At 44.0% G+C, this 21,590-nt stretch overlaps 1 protein-coding gene across 1 annotated transcript in view; it reads right to left on the bottom strand.

Annotated features, from left to right (window-relative positions):
- Window positions 1–21,590, bottom strand: part of LOC145360392 (heparan-alpha-glucosaminide N-acetyltransferase) — a 228,371-nt gene that overhangs the window by 177,259 nt on the left and 29,522 nt on the right. Inside the window, exon 5 of the mRNA XM_080215588.1 lies at window positions 1,287–1,417. Within this exon, the coding sequence (XP_080071714.1) occupies window positions 1,287–1,417 (131 nt within the window). The remainder of the gene's footprint in view (window positions 1–1,286; window positions 1,418–21,590) is intronic.

The raw sequence follows: 21,590 nt of genomic DNA, 5'->3' as shown, positions 1-21,590 counted from the left end.
CAGGCACAATTGCAAGATAATATGCAATTCCACCCCAGCCCTTCACTGGAACAGTGAGGGTTAACAGCAGTTTTATTCACCCAGTGACTAACACCGCATGGTGGCACAATGGCTCGCACTGTTGCCTCACAGCACTAGGGACCTGGATACAATTCCCAGCTTGGGTCACTGTCTGTGTGGAGTTTGCACGTTCTCCCCTTGTCCGCATGGGTTTCCTGGGGGTGCTCCGGTTTCCTCCCACACTCCAAAGATGTGCAGGTTAGGTGGATTGACCATGCTAAATTCTCCCTCAGTGTACCTGAACAGGTGCTGGAGTGTGGCGACTAGGAGATTTTCACAGTAACTTCATTGCAGTGTTAATGTAAGCCTACTTGTGACACTAATGAATAAAAACTTTTTTAAAAATGTTATCAATGCAGGTTTGCTGTTTCAGCTACATTCAAGTTCAACTACAATTATGGAGACTTAGACATGGTAATATTGTGTGTAGGGGAGTTGACTCAATTATACTTTATAATTCACAATCTACACTCAAATTAGATTGCTGTCAAATGCTACAAAGGGCTACATGAATGTAGCTTTGGCTGCCGTAAGGTTAATTCCAAGCTCACAGTTATGGTTAATGATGCTAGGAAAGAGAGGAGGGGGGGAACATGTTTGTTCCTTTCCTCCCAATGATTAAATGTCAAGTGTGTGAAGTTCAAGGTTGAATTCATCAAAATAACACCAAGCACAGTGTGCACTCGACAAGGAATAGGATCTTTAAATAGTGGTGATTCTCAGCATGGGACACTGTAAAATTGCGTACAAGGTTTCTAAAAAGCACTGTCGATTGGACAGGCAATAAATTGGTCCCAATGCCACCTAAAGTAAAGTTTATTTATGAGTCACAAATAGATTTACATTAACACTGCAATGAAGTTACTGTGAAATTCCCCTAGTTGCCACATTCCAGTGCCTGTTCGGATCAAATGCAGCTAACCAGCACGTCTTTCACACTATGGGAGGAAACTGGAGCACCTGGAGGAAACCCACGCAGACATGTGGAGAACATGCAAACTCCACACAGACAATAACCCAAGCCAGGAATCAACCCCGGGTCCATGGCGCTGTGAGACAGCAGTGCAAACCACTGTGCCACCGTGCCGCTCATAGCAGATCCAAGGGAAAATGGGGATTCTTGCTTTTAGTAAGGCTGTCAGACTATTGGCAATTTTAAGCAGGCCACGTGGACCAGGATGGTCCTTCCCCAACATATGCATTGCTATGGTCTCATGTGTACTCACGCAAATAGCTATTAACAGGTGCTTGGTCTGTGATGTATCGGCACGAGAGGTCACGCATTGACTCGTTGCCTGAGGCACTGTGAACCCAGATCGAGTAATGGCCAAACTCTCCATATGAGTCATGGTGACTATTAAAAGAGGGAAAAAAAAAAGTTATAATTAGCATCTTAAACATGGAAAGCATGGCTACACTTCACAGAATCCAGGACATTTGCTCAAATGATATGCAAAGGCTCCAAGTTTAATGGGGTTTTAAATTCTAAATCAGTATTTCTTCAAGAAGCAAGTTGCAGACTTTTTATAGTAATTATGAAAAGATTAGAGTTGAAAATCTGAAATCAAAGCAGAAAATGTTAGAATGTACAGCAGACCATTAGCATCAATAAAGAGAAAAGTTCCAGCAGTGTCTGTGGCACAATTCCATCTCTCCCTTTTCAGATGTTGATGCAAATGCTCTGCAATTCCAAACTTCCCATTATTTTTATTTTTGCATCATTTCGCTTTTTGTTCTCACTATTGACACAGTGAAAATGAGAGAGAACAATGTTTGGAATGTGCAGCCAGAAAGAGTGACAGAAGCAGATTCCCCCGTGAACTTCCAAAAGGCAATCGGACATGGAGGAACTTTGGAAGGGCACTGGGGAAGAGAGTGAGGTGACGGATAAATTGAAGTGGCAGATAGAATCGGATAGCTCTCTCAAAGAGGGGCAAATAGTCAAATAACAATGGGTGGCACGGTGGCACAGTGGTTAGCACTGCTGTCTCACAACGACAGGGACTCAGGTTCGATTCCCAGCTTGGGTCACTGTCTGTGTGGAGTTTGCACGTTCTCCCCGTGTCTGGATGGGTTTCCTCTGGGTGCTCTGGTTTCCTCCCACACTCCAAACACGTGGATTCATAGAAATCATAGATTGGTCATGCTAAGTTGATTCTCAGTGTCGGGGGACTAATTCAGGTAAATGCATGGACTTATGGGGATAGGGCCTGGGTGGGATTGTGATCGGTGCAGACTCGATGGGCCAAATGGCTTCCTTCTGCACTATACGATTCTATGAACCTCCTTCTATGCTCAGGCTTGAAGGGCTAAATGGCCTCCTCCTACTTTTTAAGTTTGTACGTGTCTATCATGGCATCAAAACAACCCCACTTAACTTTTTGACTTGATTTATTATTGTCACATGTATTAACATACAGTGAAAAGTATTCTTTCTTGTGCACAATACAGACAAAGCATACTGTTCATACAGCACAGAGGAGAAGGAAAGGAGAGGGTGCAGAATGTAGCGTTACCGCCATAGCTAGGGTATAGGGAAAGATCCAAAAGCGAAAATGCTGGAAAATCTCAGCAGGTCCGGCAGCATCTGTTACGGAGAGAAAAGAGCTGACGTTTGGACTCCAGATGGCCCTTTGTCAAAGCTTTGACAAAGTGCCATCTGGGACTCGAAATGTCAGCTCTTTTCTCTCCTTACAGATGCTGCCAGAACTGCTGAGATTTTCCAGTGTTTTCTCTTTTGGTTTTAGATTCCAGCTCCAAGGTAATTTGCTTTTATTTATGTAGAAAAAGATCATCTTAATCTGAGGTAGGTCCATTCAAAGGTCTGATGGCAGCAGGGATTTTTGTATTACAAATAATCAGGTCTTGGGGAAAAGTTTGAAGAGTGCAAACTTAACATTAACCAACAATGCACAACAGGTTTCATTTGAATATCTGTCTAAGTAATTGAGGTTGTGACCGCATTACGATCTCCAGTCTGCTGCAGTGCTCGATGGATAAGTTCAGCAGCCAGTTTGCAACATTTCACACACCTCAGTGAGATTACAGGCTAGTTAATCATTCTTGGTACTACTGATTGATGAGGGCTGCTGACAGCACACCCCCCCCCTCCCGCCCCGGTTCTCTTTCAAATAGCTCCACGGGATATTTAACAGAGGTAGCAATGAAAACAAACTCGTGACAATCCTTTAAAAACATATCTGACAGATTTTTGGAAAACAATTGTCACAGGAACTAAAGGCTATATCAATTATTACCAAAGCAATTCATGACTTCGAGGTCTTTTGGGATTTTTCTGATATCAGTAAGTGTCAGTGAACCTTTCACAAGGACATCATAACTAGAAACAGGTCTGTTTTCTGTCTTTCCTTTTTTTTCCCCCTCTATTCGTTCATGGGATGTGGGCATCTCTGGCTGGGCCAGCATTTATTGACCATCCCTAAGAGATGGTAATTCCTTTAAGGTTAACGTGCAGGTTCCATCAGCTGTTAGGAAAGCAAATGCAATGTTAGCATTCACGTTGAGAGGACTAGAATACAAGAGCAGGGATGTACTTCTGAGGCTGTATAAGGCTCTGGTCAGACCCCATTTGGAGTATTGTGGGCAGTTTTGGGCCCCATTTCTAAGGAAGGATGTGCTGGCCTTGGAAGGGGTCCACAGGAGGTTCACAAGAATGATCCCTGGAATGAAGAGCTTGTCATATGAGGAATGGTTGAGAACTCTGGGTCTGTACTCGTTGGAGTTTAGAAGGATGAGGAGGGATCTTATTGAAACTTACAGAATACTGCAAGGCCTGGATAGAGTGGATGTGGAGAGGATGTTTCCACTAGTCGGGAAAACTGGAACTAAAGGGCACAAACCCAGGCTAAAGGGAATTTAAAACAGAGATAAGGAGAAAATTCTTCAGCCAGAGAGTGGCGAATCTGTGGAACCCTTTGCTGCAGAAGGCTGTGGAGGCCAGGTCATTAAGCGTCTTTAAGGCAGAGATAGATAGGTTCTTGATTAATAAGGGGATCAGGGGTATGGGGAAAAGGCAGGAGAATGGGAATGAGAAAAATATCAGCCATGATTGAATGGCAGAGCAGAGTCAATGGGCCAAGTGGCCTAATTCTGCTCCTATATCTTACGGTCCTATGGTCTAAGAGCCAACTGCATTGCTGCGGTTCTGGACTCACATGTAGACCAGACCAGGTAAGGATGGCAGACTTCCTTTCTTAAAGGAGATCAATGAATCAGATGGGTTTTTTCCTACGACAATCATTTCATGGTTATCACTAGACTTTTAACTCCAGACTTCTAGTGAATTCAATTTTCACAATCTGCTGCGGTGGGATTTGAACCCAGGTCCCCAGAACATTATGCTGTGTCTCTCGATTAATAGTCTGGCGATAATACCACTAAAGCACTACCTCAGGTGGCAGAGGGATTTAGAACAGGGCTGGTATTGGTGAATATATAGAGGTGGAAAGACTCTTCTCGCTCAGAAAGGACTGTAGGACTAGGGGGCACAGCCTCAAGATAAAGGGGGGGGCGGTTTAGAACGGAGTTGAGGAAGAACTTCTTCACTCAAAGGGTGGTGAATCTCTGGAATTCTCTGCCCGTTGAAGTGGTGGAGGCTACCTCGCTAAGACGCGGGTTGATGGGTTTCTGATAAGAGAGGGGATTAAGGGTTATGGGGAGAGGGCGGGAATGTGGAACTGAGCCACGACAGATCAGCCATGATCTTATTGAATGGCGGGGCAGGCTCGAAGGGCCAGATGGCCTACTCCTGCTCCTATTTCTTATGTTCTTATGTAATATTACTTTTTCTCATTCTGAGTACCTAACACTTCCACCAAACAGACAGGCAAGGTCTCAGTTTCAAATCCAATCAGGCAGCTACATCTCTGACAAGAAAGGAACTGCACTGGGATATCAGTGTGGGCTCTGAGCTCAAATAAAGCCACAACCTTCTGACTAATTTGTAAATTGAGTTTGTGTCATTATATGCCCTGTTTGTGAATAAAACTCCCACTCACTTGACGAAGGAGCAGCAAGCACTCTGAAAGCTAGTGGCTTTTGCTACCAAATAAACCTGTTGAACTTTAACCTGGTGTTGTGAGACTTCTTACTATAATTGGCCAAGCCCAGAAACAGATAGGCTTAAAGGACAGAGATAAACAGGCTGCCATTCCAGACTACTGAATACACAGGACATAGGCCATCACAATGGACACTTTCTGGTCAAACCGGGTTGTTTACCAGACACAGGGCACCTTACCCTCTTTATTTGGAAGGGAGGTATGTGACCTACATGCCTCCAGCACCTACAGGCATGGCTGTTGGATACACATCCCGAGATCAACGTGGCTGCACTTGATTGGACTTTATCGATCGGGGCACTTAAGGTGCAGTCTGTCTGTTTCTGGACTTGGCCAGCATTATCCCAGCATGCTTTGTAAATCGCCATCTTAGGTGGCCTGTCTGGCCACGTTGGTCAGAAGGTTGTGGCTTTATTTGAGCTCAGAGGCCACACTAATATCCCAGTGCAGTTCCTTCTTGTCAGAGATGTGGCTGCCTGATTGGCTTTGAAACTGAGACTTCACCTGTCTGTTCGGTGGAAGTATTCAGTACTCAGAATGAGGAAAAAGTAATATTTTCTCTCTCTATCTCTCCTTCTCATGAATGACAACAACGGTGACCACCACCACAAGTACCAGCACGAGGAGAGCCACCACACTAACAACAGAAGGAAGACCAGAGCCAGAGTATCAGACCAGACCAAAGGACCAGACTATGCAGAGGACCAAGGAGACCAACACACAGATAAAGGCCAACATCTGCTTGGATACTTGCCAGTGATGCAAAAGTTAAGTCAAGGTCTGGTATTGGACTTGAACTTTAATATTCTGTAAGATAACTTAGTAATGATTGTGTGGATAATTAATATCAATTATGTGTGAGAATAAATATTACACCACTAACAAGAAGCCAACTCGCAATTCTTTGCCCACTGTATACAGACGGGTTAAAAACAGACTGTACGGCAAGGCACAACACTAAGAAGCAAGAATCCAGCATCTTGAGTACTGCTAACGGAGTCAACCAATTAAAATAACTAAAGAGTGACTGGCCTGTTTACTGCTTATTCCCTCAGGAGATGAAAATATTTAAAAGCTTTTCTTAAAGAAAAACAAAACATCAATGTACAAACTGTAGCTTTAATGGTGCACTAGATTGATGCAGAATAAATGGACAGCTGCAGCACCAGCAAATTGTATTTGATGAATGTCATCTAAAGAGTTGAACAATGCAGACCAAATGTCCACGACCTTTTAAAGAGAGTTATGCTTTGGGTACACTCCAAAATCATCCATCTTAGGCGCCTGGCAGACCTATACCTCCACAACTTCAGGGGCGCAATGTTGTGCTGTCTAATGGTAACTCTATCCCCATCACCTGGGGCAGCACGGTGGCACAGTGGTTAGCACTGCTGCCTCATAGCGCCAAGGATCCAGGTTCAATTCCTGGCTCGGGTCACTGTCATTCTCCAGTCTACAGATTCTCCCCATGTCTGCGTGGGTTTCCTCTGAAACTCATGCTGGTTAGCCTCATTGGCCGTGCTAAGTTCTCCTTCAGTGTACCCAAACAGGTGCCGGAGTGTGGCGACTAGGGGATTTTCACAGTGACTTCATTGCAGTGTTAATATAAGCCTACTTGTGACACTAATACATAAACTTAAATCCAAGGTACCAATGCATCTTAAACATAGTGACTCGATGAGTAGCACTCTCACCTCTTGAGTCAGAAGTATTTTGCGTCAAAGTTCCACTCCCAGATTCCAGCACAGAATCAAAGCTACCACTACCAATAAAGTGCTGAAGGAGTGTCGCACTGTTGGAGGTCTTCTGGATGAGATGTTTACATCTGCCTCCTCAGGTGGACAGAACTGATTTCCACAATATTATTTTGAAGAAGTGCAGGGGAATGATCCTGGAAATATCCGTTCACAATGATACTGGCCATGAAGAATGTAATTCGCAGCCTGCAGTATAACTTAAGTCTTGCTGCTGCTGATCACATTTTCCACTTACCAATCTGGGACTAGTGCAGCATCGCACCATTTCTGACATGCATTTCAGTGAATTTCACTCCCCCACCCCCGCTTTCAATAAAGTATGTGGGATTCCTTTAAAAGAAGGCAGTACACGAGAGAGGGGCAGCCCCTGAACCAGTTTAGGCATTCTTTTAAGTCAGAAACAGGATTAGAATAGCCAGTACAAACACGATGGGCCGAAGGGCTTCTTTCTACGCTGTAAAACTCTAAAAGACGTTTTCAGCTTGAACTGTAACCAGTCATCATAACTGAAGGTGGCTTTCCTCGAAGATAAAGAACATTTATTAACAATGTAGTTCCTAAGTTAAAATGAAATCATTACACTAGCCCTGGTTGAATCTCTGATATTATCCATTTCTTGCTCCTTCACCCACATCCCGATAATGTTTCAAAAATAGTCCATCGGTGGAGCAGCAATTTGGAACATCTTAGGATGCTAAAAAGGCAAGTTCTTTCTTTCCCAGGTGAATTCACTTCACCACAGAAATAAATCAGTCAGCGTGCTGTCAGCCAGCTTCTTACCATGCTGACTGACTCCCATCTCACCATACACACCTTTCCATTACATGTAGAAATCCAGAAAAGCAACTTTCCCCTTAACTGGATACAAGAAGAGGCCACCAAGGGTTCCATCCAATCAGTTTCCTTTCACATCCGAAGAGTACAACTTGGCTTAAAACACTTGTCAGCTAAAATAACCTCAAAAACTTTGATTTAACCCTCAATTAACTGCCAGAACTATTAAAGTACTTAAGCATGTAAATCAATAACTGAGCCGGAATTTTCCACAATGTTCCAGTTCAATGACCTTCCATAGAAACCAGAAGCAGGAGTAGGCCAGTCAACCCTTCGAGCCTGCTCCACCATTCATTATACTCATGACTGGTCATCCAAATCAATAACCTGTTCTCCCCTTCCCCCATACCCTTTGATTCCTTTTGCCAAGTCCATCTTGGAATCACACAATGTTTTGGCCTCAACTACTTTCTGTGGTAGAGAATTCCATAGATTCACAACTCTCTGGATGAAGAAATTTCTCATCTCTACCCTAAATGGTCTACCCCAAATCCTCAGACTGTGACTCCTTGTTCTGGACTTCCCCACCCTCGGGAACATCCTCACTGCATCTACCCTGACTAGTCCCTGTTAGAATTTTCCCTCATTCTTCTGAACTCCAGCCAAAATAATCCTAACCCACTCAATCTCTCCGCACAGGTCAGTCCTGCCATCCCAGGAATCAGCCTAGTAAACCTTTGCTGCACTCCCTCTATATCCTTCCTCAGATAAAGAGACCAAAACTGCACACAATATTCCAGGTGTGGCCTCACCAAGCCCCTGTATAATTTCAGCAAGACATCCCTGCTCCTGTACTCAAACTCTCTTACTATGAAGGCCAACATATCATTTGCTTTCTTTACCGCCTGCATGCTTACCTTCAGTGACTGGTGTACAAGGACACCCAGGTCTCAATGCACATTCCCCTCTCAATCCATAGCCATTCAGATAATAATCTGCCTTCCTGCTTCTGTTACCAGAGTGGAAAACCTCACATGTATCCACATTATATTACATCTGCCTACTTACTCAGATTGTCCAAATCACACTCTGTATTCCCCCCCCCCGCCTCACAGCTCACCCTCCTACCCACCAAACTTGGAGATGCTACATTTAGCTCCCTCATCTAAATCATTAATCTATATTGCAAATAGCTTTCGGTAAAACTCCGAACATAGAAAAGAACATGACTGCCCTCTTTCGAATAGAGCCAAAGGATCTTTTACATCTGTCCAAGCGGATAGGTTTGCACTTTGGTTTAAGATCTTATACGAAATACAGTGCTGCCGACAGTCTCTGGAATTTAGAAAAATGAAGGGAGATCAAATTGAGGTACATAAGATAGATAAAGTAGACATGGAGCAGATGCTTCCTCTTGTGGGGCATTCTAAGATGAGAGGTCATCGTCTTAGAATAAAAGGTAGCAAATTTAAGACAGGGCTGAGGAGAAACAACTTCTCCCAAAGGGTTGTGAATCTGTGGAATTCACTACCCCAAAGTGCAGTGGACGCCGGGACAGTGAGTAAATTTAAGAAGGAGTTAGACAGATTTTTAATTGGTAATGGGGTGAAATGTTATGGGGAGAAGGCAGGAAAATGGGGACGAGGAGCATATTAGCCATGATCGAATGATGGAGCGGACTCAATGGGCTGAATGGCTTCATTCTGCCCCGATATCTTATGAACTAAGCACACCCTCAGTACTGTTCTGGAGTCTAAGCCTGTACTAAGTCTTTGGAATGCCTACTGACTAAAATAAAGAGCACTTGAACGTAGTAGACTGGTCCTCAAAGACCATGTGCAGTGCTGAGCTGCACTTAGCCTGCCCTACTATTCAAGGTTGGTCTTCAACACTGAACCAAAGTACTGGCAATTAATAAGGCCATATACTGTACAAAATACATAACGTGATTAATCATAACCTATAATTTATGTTAAAATCAATTAATAATAACCAACCTGCCTCTTTGTTTAATTGAAGGGAAGTTCTCCATGTCCATGCTATATCTGTTCTGTCAATCTCACTTTCAAAGTAAAATAATGAAATAAGTTTTTTTTCCCTCTTTAAATAGTCATAAGATTAATGACTGCTGAATTATGGCTGTAATTTTTAAACAAGGCCTTAATCAATTCCAGTCAACAGCTCTGCTTTGTATCGTAAGCTTCTGACTAAAGAAGAACCGCATTTCTTTTTTCTCCAACATTTCAAAACAGGCTGTTTCTGGGATTTTTTTTAAAAGATCCAGGTTCTTATAGACAGAGAGAGAGAGATAAAGAGGTTCTGGAAGAGAAAGGATAAAGATTGTATTTGGATAGCATCTTTCCATATTTCAAACCAATTTATATCTAATACATGATAGACGATGGGGTGGCACCACGGCACAATGGTTAACACTGCTGCCTCACAGCACCAGGGATCCGGGTTCAATTCCGGCCTCAGGTCACTGTCTGTGTGGAGTTTGATGGCATTGGCCTGGGATAAACACAGTAAGAAGCCTCACAACGCCAGGTTAAAGTCCAACAGGTTTATTTGATAGTAAATGCCACAAGCTTTCAGAACACGCCAGTCCTTTGTCAGGTGAGTGGAGAGTCACCTGACGAAGGGGTGAGAGTCTCCACTCACCTGACGAAGGAACAACATGTTCCAAAAACTGGTGGTATTTACTATCAAATAAACCTGTTGGACTTTAACCTGGTGTTGTGAGGCTTCTTACTGTGTGGAGTTTGCACATTCTCCACGTGTCTGCATGGGTTTCCTCTGGGTGCTCCAGTTTCCTCCCACAGTCCGAGAGACGTGCTGGTTAGGTGCGTTGACCATGTTAAATTCTCCCTCAGCATATCCCAACAGGCGCCAGAGTGTGGCGACGAGGAGATTTTAACAGTAACTTCATTGCATAATGTAAGCCAAGTTGTGACACTAATAAATAAACTTTAAATCTTTTAGTCCTGCACTCTTAGCCAGAACGATGTCCTGGCTTGGGATTTGAATACACTCAAGAACCACACCAACGCAGGAATAAAAGAACAAATAATGCAGATGGAAGACTTTTCTGCACAGCTTGTAACAATAGCAAACACCTGCAACCAGATGCTCATGCAAATTTAACAATATCCAACATGCTTTGCACCCGGGTGAAGGGTATTATCAATGATGAACAACAGGTAAAATGTTTTGCAATATTCTGATTTTTGGTTATATTCCTCGGAGATGAAGAGGTCAAGGGGCAATTTGTGTGAAGTGCTTAAAACAGCAGTGTGGGTGGAGAGGGCAAAGGTGAATTGTGATTCCCCCTGGTCACGGAGTCCAGAAAAGAGGGCCCAGGTTCTTAGAATTTGAACAAAGCAAATTAAAAGTTCCAATCAGAAAAGTTGCTCCAAGTGACTGAGACAATGTGGATCACAGGACGCTGTTGAAGGACAACAGATAGCTAGCAGATAGGAGACAGAGGGTGGTGGTTGATGGTAAATATTCGCCATGGAGTTCGGTTACGAGTGGTGTGCCTCAGGGATCTGTTTTGGGGCCACTGCTGTTTGTAATTTTTATTAATGATCTGGATGAGGGTATAGTTGGGTGGATTAGTAAATTTGCTGATGACACCAAAGTCGGAGGTGTGGTAGATTGTGAGGAAGGGTGTCATAGTTTGCAGGAAGACTTGGACAGGTTGCAGAGCTGGGCCGAGAGGTGGCGGATGGAGTTTAATGCGGAGAAGTGTGAGGTAATTCACTTTGGTAGGAATAACAGATGTGTTGAGTATAGGGCTAACGGGAGGACTTTGAATAGTGTGGATGAACAGAGGGATCTAGGTGTATGTGTACATAGATCCCTGAAAGTTGGGAATCAAGTAGATAGGGTTGTTAAGAAGGCATACGGTGTCTTGGCGTTTATTGGTAGGGGGATTGAATTTAGGAGTCGCAGCATCATGTTGCAACTGTACACAACTCTGGTGCGGCCGCACTTGGAGTACTGTGTGCAGTTCTGGTCCCCACATTACAGGAAGGATGTGGAGGCTTTGGAGAGGGTGCAGAGGAGGTTTACCAGGATGTTGCCTGGTATGGAGGGGAGGTCCTATGAGGAGAGACTGAGGGATTTGGGGTTGTTTTCGCTGGAAAGAAGGCGGCTAAGAGGGGATCTTATTGAAACATATAAGATGATTAGAGGTTTAGATAGGGTGGACAGTGATAGCCTTTTTCCTCGGATGGAGAAAGCTAGCACGAGGGGGCATGGCTTTAAATTAAGGGGGTGTAGTTATAGGACGGATGTCAGGGGTAGGTTCTTTACCCAGAGGGTGGTGAGGGATTGGAATGCCCTGCCTGCTGCGGTTGTAAATGCGCCTAGTTTGGGGGCGTTTAAGAGATCCGTGGATAGGTTTATGGACAAAAAGGGATTGGTTTAGGTTAGTGGGTCATTGTTTTTTAACAGGTCGGCGCAACATCGTGGGCCGAAGGGCCTGTTCTGCGCTGTAATGTTCTATGTTCTATGTTAACAGGTAGCAAATAAACTGCTGCCTTCAAAAGGGAAATCAAAGAAAAACAGAGAGAGAGGAGAGGGGAAAAAAATAGAGTGATAAAGCAAAAGAGGGAGGGAGAAAAATAGAGAGGGAGAGAGAGAAAGAGAACGGGTGGGAGGAAAATAGAGAGAGAAAGAGAGAAAAGAAGAATAAAGGGAGAAAAATAGAGAGAGAGAAAGAAAGGGGAAAAATAGAGAGAGAAAGTGAAAGAGGGAGAAAAATAGAGAGGGAAAGAGAGAGGCAGAGAAAAGCAGAGAGAGAGAGAAAGTGGGAGAAAAATAGAGAGAAAAAAGAGGGAGAAAAATAGAGAAAGAGAGAGGGAGAAAGAGCGAAAGAGAGAGAAAGGAAGAGGGAAAAATAGAGAGAGAGAGAGAGAAAGAAAGAGGGAGAAAAATGGTGAGGAAGAAAGAACACTAAAAGCCTGATTTCTTGCTCAGTGCTGGAATTAACATGCTGATGTGGGATGATGTTTTAATGCAGTCCTTAACACATTCCAAACCTCATATAGCTCTGTGTACGCTGCAGTATTATCATGCTTTTAATCAATGAAATTTGGTTTAATGTAGCAGCATCTGAAATCCTATACAGGCTTTTTCAAAGGAAAATCAAATCTGCTCAATTACCCTATTTTGTCCCAAGTCTGTCGATTCCTGCCTCTGGTCAGAGTTAGACACTCAAATTTCCACGCACAAATTTTATTATATTGCCACCCAGTGGTGAAGCCCAGGAAGAACAACAACTCTCGAGCTTGAAGACAGAGTTGGGTAGCATCTCATCACTTCCCGCAGCCACATTGCAAATTGTTTCATTTCAATGAATAGTTTTTGACTGTTGTTGGTGTTGGTGAGAATAGCAGCCATTTTGTGCACAGAAAGATATCAAAGCTACCGATGAACACAAGTCACTAACTTTTTTTAAAAATTCATTCGTGGGACATGGGCGTCTCTGGCTGTAAGAAGTCTCACAACATTTGCTACCAAATAAACCTGTTGGATTTTAACCTGGTGTTGTGAGACTTCTTATTGTGTTTACCCCAGTCCAACGCCAGCATCTCCACATCATGTCTCTGGCTGGTCAGCATTTATTGCCCACCCCTCGTTGACTAAGGGCAGTTGAGAGGTTAGGTAGATTGACCATGCTAAATTGTCCCTTACTGTCCCAAGAAGGCTAGGGTAATTAGTGGGGTAAATATATGGGGTTGTGGATCAAGAACGAAGCCCAGTCCATCATGCAAACCAGCCTCCCATCCATTGACTCTGTTTACACTTCCAGCTACCTCGGCAAAGCAGCCAGCGTAATTAAGGACCCCACGCACCCCATTCTCTCTTCCAACTTCTTCCATCGGGAAAAAGATACAAAAGTCTGAGGTCATGTGCCAACCGACTCAAAAACAGCTTCTTCCCTGCTGCTGTCAGACTTTTGAATGGGCCTACCTCACATAAGTTGATCTTTCTCTACACCCTAGCTATGTCTGTAATCCTACATTCTGCATTCTCCTTTCCTTCTCAATGAACAGTATGCTTTGTCTGTATGGTGTGCAAGAAACAATACTTTTCACTGTATGTTACTACATGTGACAATAATAAATCAAATCGAGCCTGGGTAAGATGCTCTGTCGAAGAGTCAGTGCAGAACTGATAAGCCAAAAGGCTTCCTCCTGCGGTGTAGGGATTTTAAGTATTGCCTGAGTGCCCTGGAGAATTTGACATGCTGTGTTCTTCAATGCTGTGATGCAGGTAAACCCAGTGCACAGCAAGATACAGAGATGAGTTGTTTTGGTGATGGGGTTTAAGAGGGGAACATTGACCATACATCAAAACCTCACCGCTCTTCTTCAGATAGTGCCAATGGATCTTTAACATCTACCAACACAGAAGGAATGGGAAGACTGGCGCTTGGATTAATATTTCAACTGAAGGACTGCACATCTGATGATGCAGCAGTCCTTCATTATGACACTGACGTATTAACTGGATCACATTCTCAAGTTCCGGAGTGGGGTTTGAGCCCATAACCTTCTAACCATAAGACTATCAGCTCATTGAGTCTGCTCCATCATTCAATCATTGCTGATATATTTCTCATCTTCATTCTCCTGCCTTCTCCCCGTAACTCTCGATCCCCTTTATTAATCAAGAACCTACCTTTCTAAAATCACTCAATGACCTGGCCTCCATGGCCCTCTGTGGGCAAGGAGTTTTACGCCAGTCCAACGCCGGCATACCCACATCATGGCAAGGAGTTCCACAGATTCACCACCCTTTGGCTAAAGAAATTCCTCCTCATCTCAGTTTCAAAGGAGCACCCCTTCACTCTGAGGTTGTGCCCTTGAGATCTTGTTTCTCCACATCCTCTCTATCTGGGCCTCTTGGTATCCTGTAAGTTTCAATTAGATCCTCCCTCTTCCTTCCAAACTCTTTTGTGTAAAAACCCAGACTCCTCAACCGCTATCAATATGACTCCTTCATTTCTGGGGTCATTTCTGTGAACCTCCTCTGTATCCCCTCCAAGGCCAACACATCTTTCCTTTGGTAAGACAGAGCAAAGAACTGCATTCTGATTCACCAAGTTCAGGAGCTCCCACCTTCAGAGCTTCCCGGCCATCTGTCACCATTTCCTTCCAGTTAAGATGAGGTTTCATTCGGCTGCGAGTCGTTTTTCTTTGTCCCTTCTATTTAAAAATTGTCTGTATTGATTTCCCAGCAGATACATTATACGATCGGGACAGACTGAGTTTCTTTTTTGTGTGTGCGTAGGTCAATAGATACTTGGGTTAAAAGAGAGAGGGACCTGTGCATTGATTTGAAGATGATATGAGAGCAGTCCCAGACAAGAACAAGGCAGAGAGAAATTCAACGCTTCCAAAGTTCAACTGACCCGAAATGAGATGTTCAATCTCAGTGTCTACTTCATTCCAAATGTTTATAAATACAGACAGGAAAACTAGCTTGCAAAGGACAACCGTTTGAGGTTGTGTTTTGCCTATGCATCTGTTAAATTTTTAATAAGACCTTGTAAAGTCTTTAGGCTGGAGGGATTCTGTGTTTTACAACATCAGATTTTATTAACTGGGAGACATCAATACATCAGGCTGCTGTGGTGGGGATCATATTCTAAACACTTTGTCCAACAGGGATTTGGCATCTGGATAAAAGGGGAAATAAACTCAGCAAATACTGAAAAAGCAGCAGAGGATGGGTTGCGGATAGTTCATTGGAGCTGTCACAGTGATTCTGGCAAAATAATCTGTACTCAAAATGTTCACCTATCTTTTGTGGACAAACTCTGTAATCCCAGCAATTTTATGATTTATAGGAAAACAAATACTTGTATGTCACACAATCCCAGAGTGCAGAAGAGGCCACTCAGCCCATTGAGTCTGCACCTACCTCCCTGACAGGCATCCCACCCGGGTCATCTCCCTTACTCTATTCCCGTAACCCCCCATATTTCCTATGGCTAATCCGTCTTATCGACACATCTTGGTACTCTAAGGGGCAATTTAGTGTGGCCAATCCAACTAACCTACACTACAGTGCTTCGCACTGCTACCTCACAGTGTCAGGAACTGGGTTCATTTCCAGCCTTGAGTCACTGTCTGTGTGGAGTTTGCACATTCTCCGCGTGTCTGCGTGGATTTTCTCTGGGAGCTCCGGTTTCCTCCCACGCTCCAAAGATGTGCGGGTTAGGTTGACTGACCATGCTAAATTGACCCTTGTGTTGGGGGGGTTAGCAGGGTAAATATGTGGGGATACAGGAATAGGACCAGGAGGGGATTGTGGGCAGACTCGATGGGCCGAATGGCTTCTATGATTTTTCAGACTATGGGTGGAAACCAGAGAACCCGGAGGAAACCCATGCAGGCATGGAGAGAATGTGCAGCCTCTGCACAGTCAACCGAGGCCGGAATCGAACCTGGATCCCCAGCGCTGTGAGGCAGCAGTGCTAACCACTGCACCACCATGCCACAATTTCTGCAGCACCTTTTACTCCTCCAGGATGTCACAAAGTGCTCCACAACCTCTGACGTACTTTTGAAGTGTAGTCAGCGTTGTTGCATAGGAAACAAGGTGGCCACAATTAGCAAGGTGATATCGGCCACAGAATCTGCTTTGAAGATGGTGGTTGGGGCTAAGTATTGGAGAACTCCACTGCTCTGCTTTGAAATAGTGCCATGGGATCATTTACATCCACTTCAAAGGAAAATTTGGGGCCTCAATTTCATGTCTCATTATCTAACAGCCACCTGTTTTGATTCCCCCTGTTACCCACCCAATGAGACCTTCACTCACCAGATTTCCCCTGAACCTGCCACCCTTCTGTATCCCACTCCCCCCTCTGATTCTGACTGTTCGCTCCTATCATCATTACCCAGCGCTCTCTCCCCAGGACCCCACTCCTGCCATCACAGACTCCACCCTCTAAGACCTTCCCCCATCCTTGCCCTCATATTCGCTCTCCACTTCCCCACTGAAACTGAGACAATTGGCCTCCAACTACCACGCCATCTCCCTTCGTGCCAAGTACGATTCCAAACATCAGAGGGCTTCCTCCACCTTCCTCTTGCCACTGCCTCCTCTTTTGGTGCACTCCTTGATGCCACACTTAGTCAAATGTTGCCTTGATTTCAAGGTCAATCTTACCTCACCTCAGCTCACCTGTGAGTTCAGCTCTTTTGTTCATACCAGGCTCTTACAAGGTCAGTGATCGAGTGACCCTGGTAGAACCTAAACTGAGCATCAGTGAACGGGCAATTGCTAAGAAAGTGTGAGTTGGTAGCACTGTCAATGACCCCTTCCATCACTTTATTGATGGTCGAGAATAAACTGATGGGGCAGTAATTGGGCAGGTTGGATTTGTCCTGCTTTTTATGGATAGGGCATAGCTGGGCAATTTTCCACATTGCTGGATAGATGCAAGTGTTGCCATACTAGACCAACGTAGCTCGGGTCGTAGCTAGTTCTGGAGTGCAAGTATTGCCAGAACATTGCTGGAGTCTATAGCCTTTCACATTCAGTGCCTTCGACCAGCTGTTTCACGTGGAGTGAACTGAACGGAATAATAGATTCATGGAATCGTAGAATTCCTGCAGTGCAGAAGGAAGCCATTCTGCCCATCAAATTTGCACCAACTGTCTGATAGAGCATCTTACCCAGGCCATCTTCCTGTCTTATCCCCATAACTTCATGCATTTAACCCACTAATCCCCCCCAATCTACACATATTGGAACACTAAGGAGCAATTTAGCTAATGCATCTAAGCTGCATTGGATTGATTCACTGGTTCAGTAATGCCTGATTTTTCCTCAACTTTTCCGATTTCCAAAGAAAGGTCCCTGACTACAAATGCTGCTTGAGCTAGTGAATATTCCCAACATTTTGTGTTGTGGGCAGCATAGTGGCACAGTGATTAGCACTGTTGCCTCACAGCGCCAGGGACCCTGGTTTGATTTCTGGCGTGGGGCACTGTCTGTGCGGAGTCTGCATGTTCTCCCCATTTCTGCGTGGGGTTTCCTCCGGGTGCTCCGGTTTCCTCCCACAGTCTGAAAGACGTGCTGGTTAGGTGCATTGGCTACGCTAAATTCTCCCTCAGTGTACCCGAACAGGCGACCAGGGGAATTTCACAGCAATTTCATTACAATGTTTTTTTAAATTCAGTCAAGGGACATGGACATCGCTGGCTGGCCGGCATTTATTGCCCATCCCTAGGTGCCCGAAGAAATTGAGAGTCAACCACATTGCTATGGCTCTGGAGCCACATGTAGGCCAGACCAGGTAAGGACAGATTTCCTTCCCTAAAAGACATTAATGAACCAGATGGATTTTTCCAACAATGGTTTCATGGTCATCGGTAGCTTCTTAATTCCAGATTTTTTTTTATTGAATTCAAATTCCACCATCTGCCGTGGCGGGATTCGAACTTGGGTCCCCAGAACATTAGCTGAGTTTCTAGATTATAGCCTAGCAATAATACCAGAAGGCCATCACTTCCCCACTAATAAATAAACTTTAACGAAATTTCTAATCTCCAATAGCTGCAGTACTTCGCTCGTGTGAACAGTAAGGCCTCAGTTTCTTATCAGTGCTGCCATGGCATGACCTGGCAACAAGCAGACCTCTGTGGGGAGGGGGTGGTGACAAATTTGATTTTTTTTTAAGTCAATACTATTGATCAAGGCTTTTCAAATTACTATGGAGGATTGCTCTGAACAGAAAGAACTCCCTGCAGACTTCCATTCCCCCTTTAATCTCGCCTATTCCTTTATTGAGCAGCTGGACAATGCTCTGCCTGCCTTTTTAAATTGGTCTATTTACCTTTGATCAGAGGGTGGGACGGTCATTAACACAGAGCAAAACTCAGTGACCTTGGATTTACTCAATCTGAATATTACCGTGCAAGTGCTTAAAGTGATTGTAGCAATTCCCATCTCCGATATTTTAACAGAGGTGCTTCAACAGATTAATATCTCAATCACAGCAGCAGACAAAGCAACTTTAACGGCCCGTCCACTTAACCATGAACAGAGATTGTGAACCTTCTCAACTTTTTTTTTACATGCTTTTTAGGTTGACATTGTCAAATTTCCAATAATTGTGTGATAGAATACTAGAACCATCAATCTCCCGGTATTATCATTCAGTTCTGTTTAGCTGCCAGTGATAAAACCAACTAAAATTATTTTATTTAGAATGCCCATCAGCACGCTGGAAAATATCGATCAGTTTAAAAATGTTTAGTAATAGAGTCATAAAGGTTTACAACATGGAAACAACCCCTTTGGCTCAACTTGTCCATGCTGCCCTTTTTTTAACCATTAAGCTAGTTCCAACTGCCCAGATTTGGCCCATATCCTTTTATACCCAGCTTACCCATGTAACTGTCTAAACACTTTTTAAAAGATAAAATTATACCTGCCTCCATTACTATCTCTGGCAGCTTGTTCCAGACACTCACCACCCTCTGTGAAAAAACTGCCCCTCTGGGCCCTTTTATATCTCTCCCCTCTCACTTTAAACCTATGCTTTGGAAAATATATTGACTATCTAGCTGAACTATGCCCCTCATTATTTTATAGGCCTCTAAAGATCAGTCTTTATACGCTCCAGAGAAAAAAGTCCCAGTCTATCCAGCCTCTCCTTATAACTTAAACTATCAAGTCCCGGTAGCATCCTAGTAAATCTTTTCTGCACTCTTTTTAGTTTAATAATATCCTTTCTATAATAGGGTGGCCTTACCAATGTCTTGTACAACTTCAAAAAGACATCCTAATTCCTGTATTCAATGTTCCGACCTTACTTTCTCAGAAGACTAAGAAAATTTGGCATGTCAGCTGTGACTCTCATCAACTTTTCCAGATGCACCACAGAAAGTGTTCTTTCTGGTTATATCACAGCTTGGTAAAGCTCCTGCTCTGCCCAAGACTGCAAAGAACTGTAAAAGGTCATGAATGTAGCCAATCCATCATGCAAACCAGCCTCCCATCCGTTAACTCTATCTACACTTCCTGCATAATTAAGGACCCAGCACATCCCGGACATTCTCTCTTCCACCTTCTTCCATCAGGAAAAAGATACAAAAGTTTGAGGCCACATAACAACCGACTCAAGAACAGCTTCTTCCCTGCTGCTGTCAGACTTTTGGATGGACTTACCTTGCATTAAGTTGATCTTTCTGTACATCCTAGCTATGACCTGTAACACTACATCCTGTATTCTCTCCTTTCCTTCTTTATGAACAGTATGTTTTGTCTATATCGTACACAAGAAACAATACTTTTCACTGTTATGTTAATATATGTGACAATAATAAAATGTAAGAACATAAGAAATAGGAGCAGGAGTAGGCCATCTAGCCCTACGAGCCTGCTCCACCATTCAATAAGACAATCGGAAGTGGATCAGTTCCACTTTCCCGCTTTCTTCCCATAACCCTTAATTCCCCTGTCTATCAGAAACCTATCTACCCGTGACTTAAATATATTTAGCAAGGTAGCCTCCACCACTTCAACGGGCAGAGAATTCCAGAGATTCACCACCCTTTGAGTGAAGAGGCTCCTCCTCAACTCCGATCTAAACTGCGCCCCCCTTATCTTGAGGCTATGCCCTCTAGTCCTGCTATCCTTTCTAAGCAGGAAAAAAATCTCTCTACCTCTACCCTATCCATCCCTTTCATTATCTTATACGTCTCTCTCTATAAGATCCCCCCTCAGCCTTCTAAACTCCAACGAGTACAGACCCAGTCTATTTAGTCTCTCTTCATAGTCTAACCCCCTTATCTCTGGTATCAGCCAAGTGAACCTCCGCTGCACTCCCTCCAAAGCCAAAATATCCTTGCGCAAGTGCGGCAACCAAGACTGCACACAGTACTCCAGCTGCGGCCTCACCAGTCCCCTGTACAGTTGCAGCAAGACGTCCCTACTTTTATATTCTAACCCCCTCGCTATAAAGGCTAGCATTCCATTTGCCTTCTTGATCACCTGCTGCACCTGCAGACTGGGTTTTTGCGACTCATGCACAAGGACCCCCAGGTCCCTCTGCACTGTAGCATGCTGCAGCTTTTCGCCCTTTAAATAGTAATCCCTCCTATTATTTCCGCCAAAATGGATAACCTCACACTTGCTAACATTATACTCCATTTGCCAGGTCCTCGCCCACTCGCTCAGCCTATCCAGATCCCTCTGCAGACTTTCCACACCCTCCACGCAATTGCTTTATCACTCATCTTCGTCACCAACAAATCAAATCTAATCAATGAAACAAGCATGCTGAATGCCTTCTTCACCATATTAGTCCATATTTGTTAAGGCCACATTTAAATATCAACAGCTCACAGTATAACGTGCAGGCATCTCCTGTACCTTATTTCAGTTTATTTAGTAGTGTCGCAAGTGGGCTTACATTAACACTGCAATGAAGTTACTGTGAAAACCCCTAGACGCCACACTCCAGATCTTGTTCGGGTACACTAAGGGAAAATTTAGCATGGCCAATGTACCTAACCTGCACGTCTTTCAGACTGTGGGAGGAAACAGGAGCACCTGGAGGAAACCCACGCAGACATGGGAAGAATGTGCAGACTCCACACAGACAGTGACCCAAGCCAGGAACTGAACCCGCGTCCCTGGAGCTGTGAGGCAGCAGTGCTAACCACTGTGTCATCATGCCATCCAGTGATAGCCACCAATGATTAAACTGACCAAAATTATTTGATTTTGGATGTTCTTCAGCATGTTGCCAATATCAATCTTTTCTCCGTTTAAAAATAATATAGTCTATATTTGTTAAGTCCACGTTTAAACATGAACAGCCTAGAGTAACAATATAACCTGCAGGTGGCTCCTGTAACCAAAAGAAAAAATGCTGAAAAATCTC

This window comes from Carcharhinus amblyrhynchos, chromosome 31 (assembly GCF_965287045.1).
Source record: "Carcharhinus amblyrhynchos chromosome 31, sCarAmb.v2.hapA, whole genome shotgun sequence".
NCBI lineage: Eukaryota > Metazoa > Chordata > Chondrichthyes > Carcharhiniformes > Carcharhinidae > Carcharhinus > Carcharhinus amblyrhynchos.
This window is presented reverse-complemented; position numbering and strand designations above follow the sequence as displayed.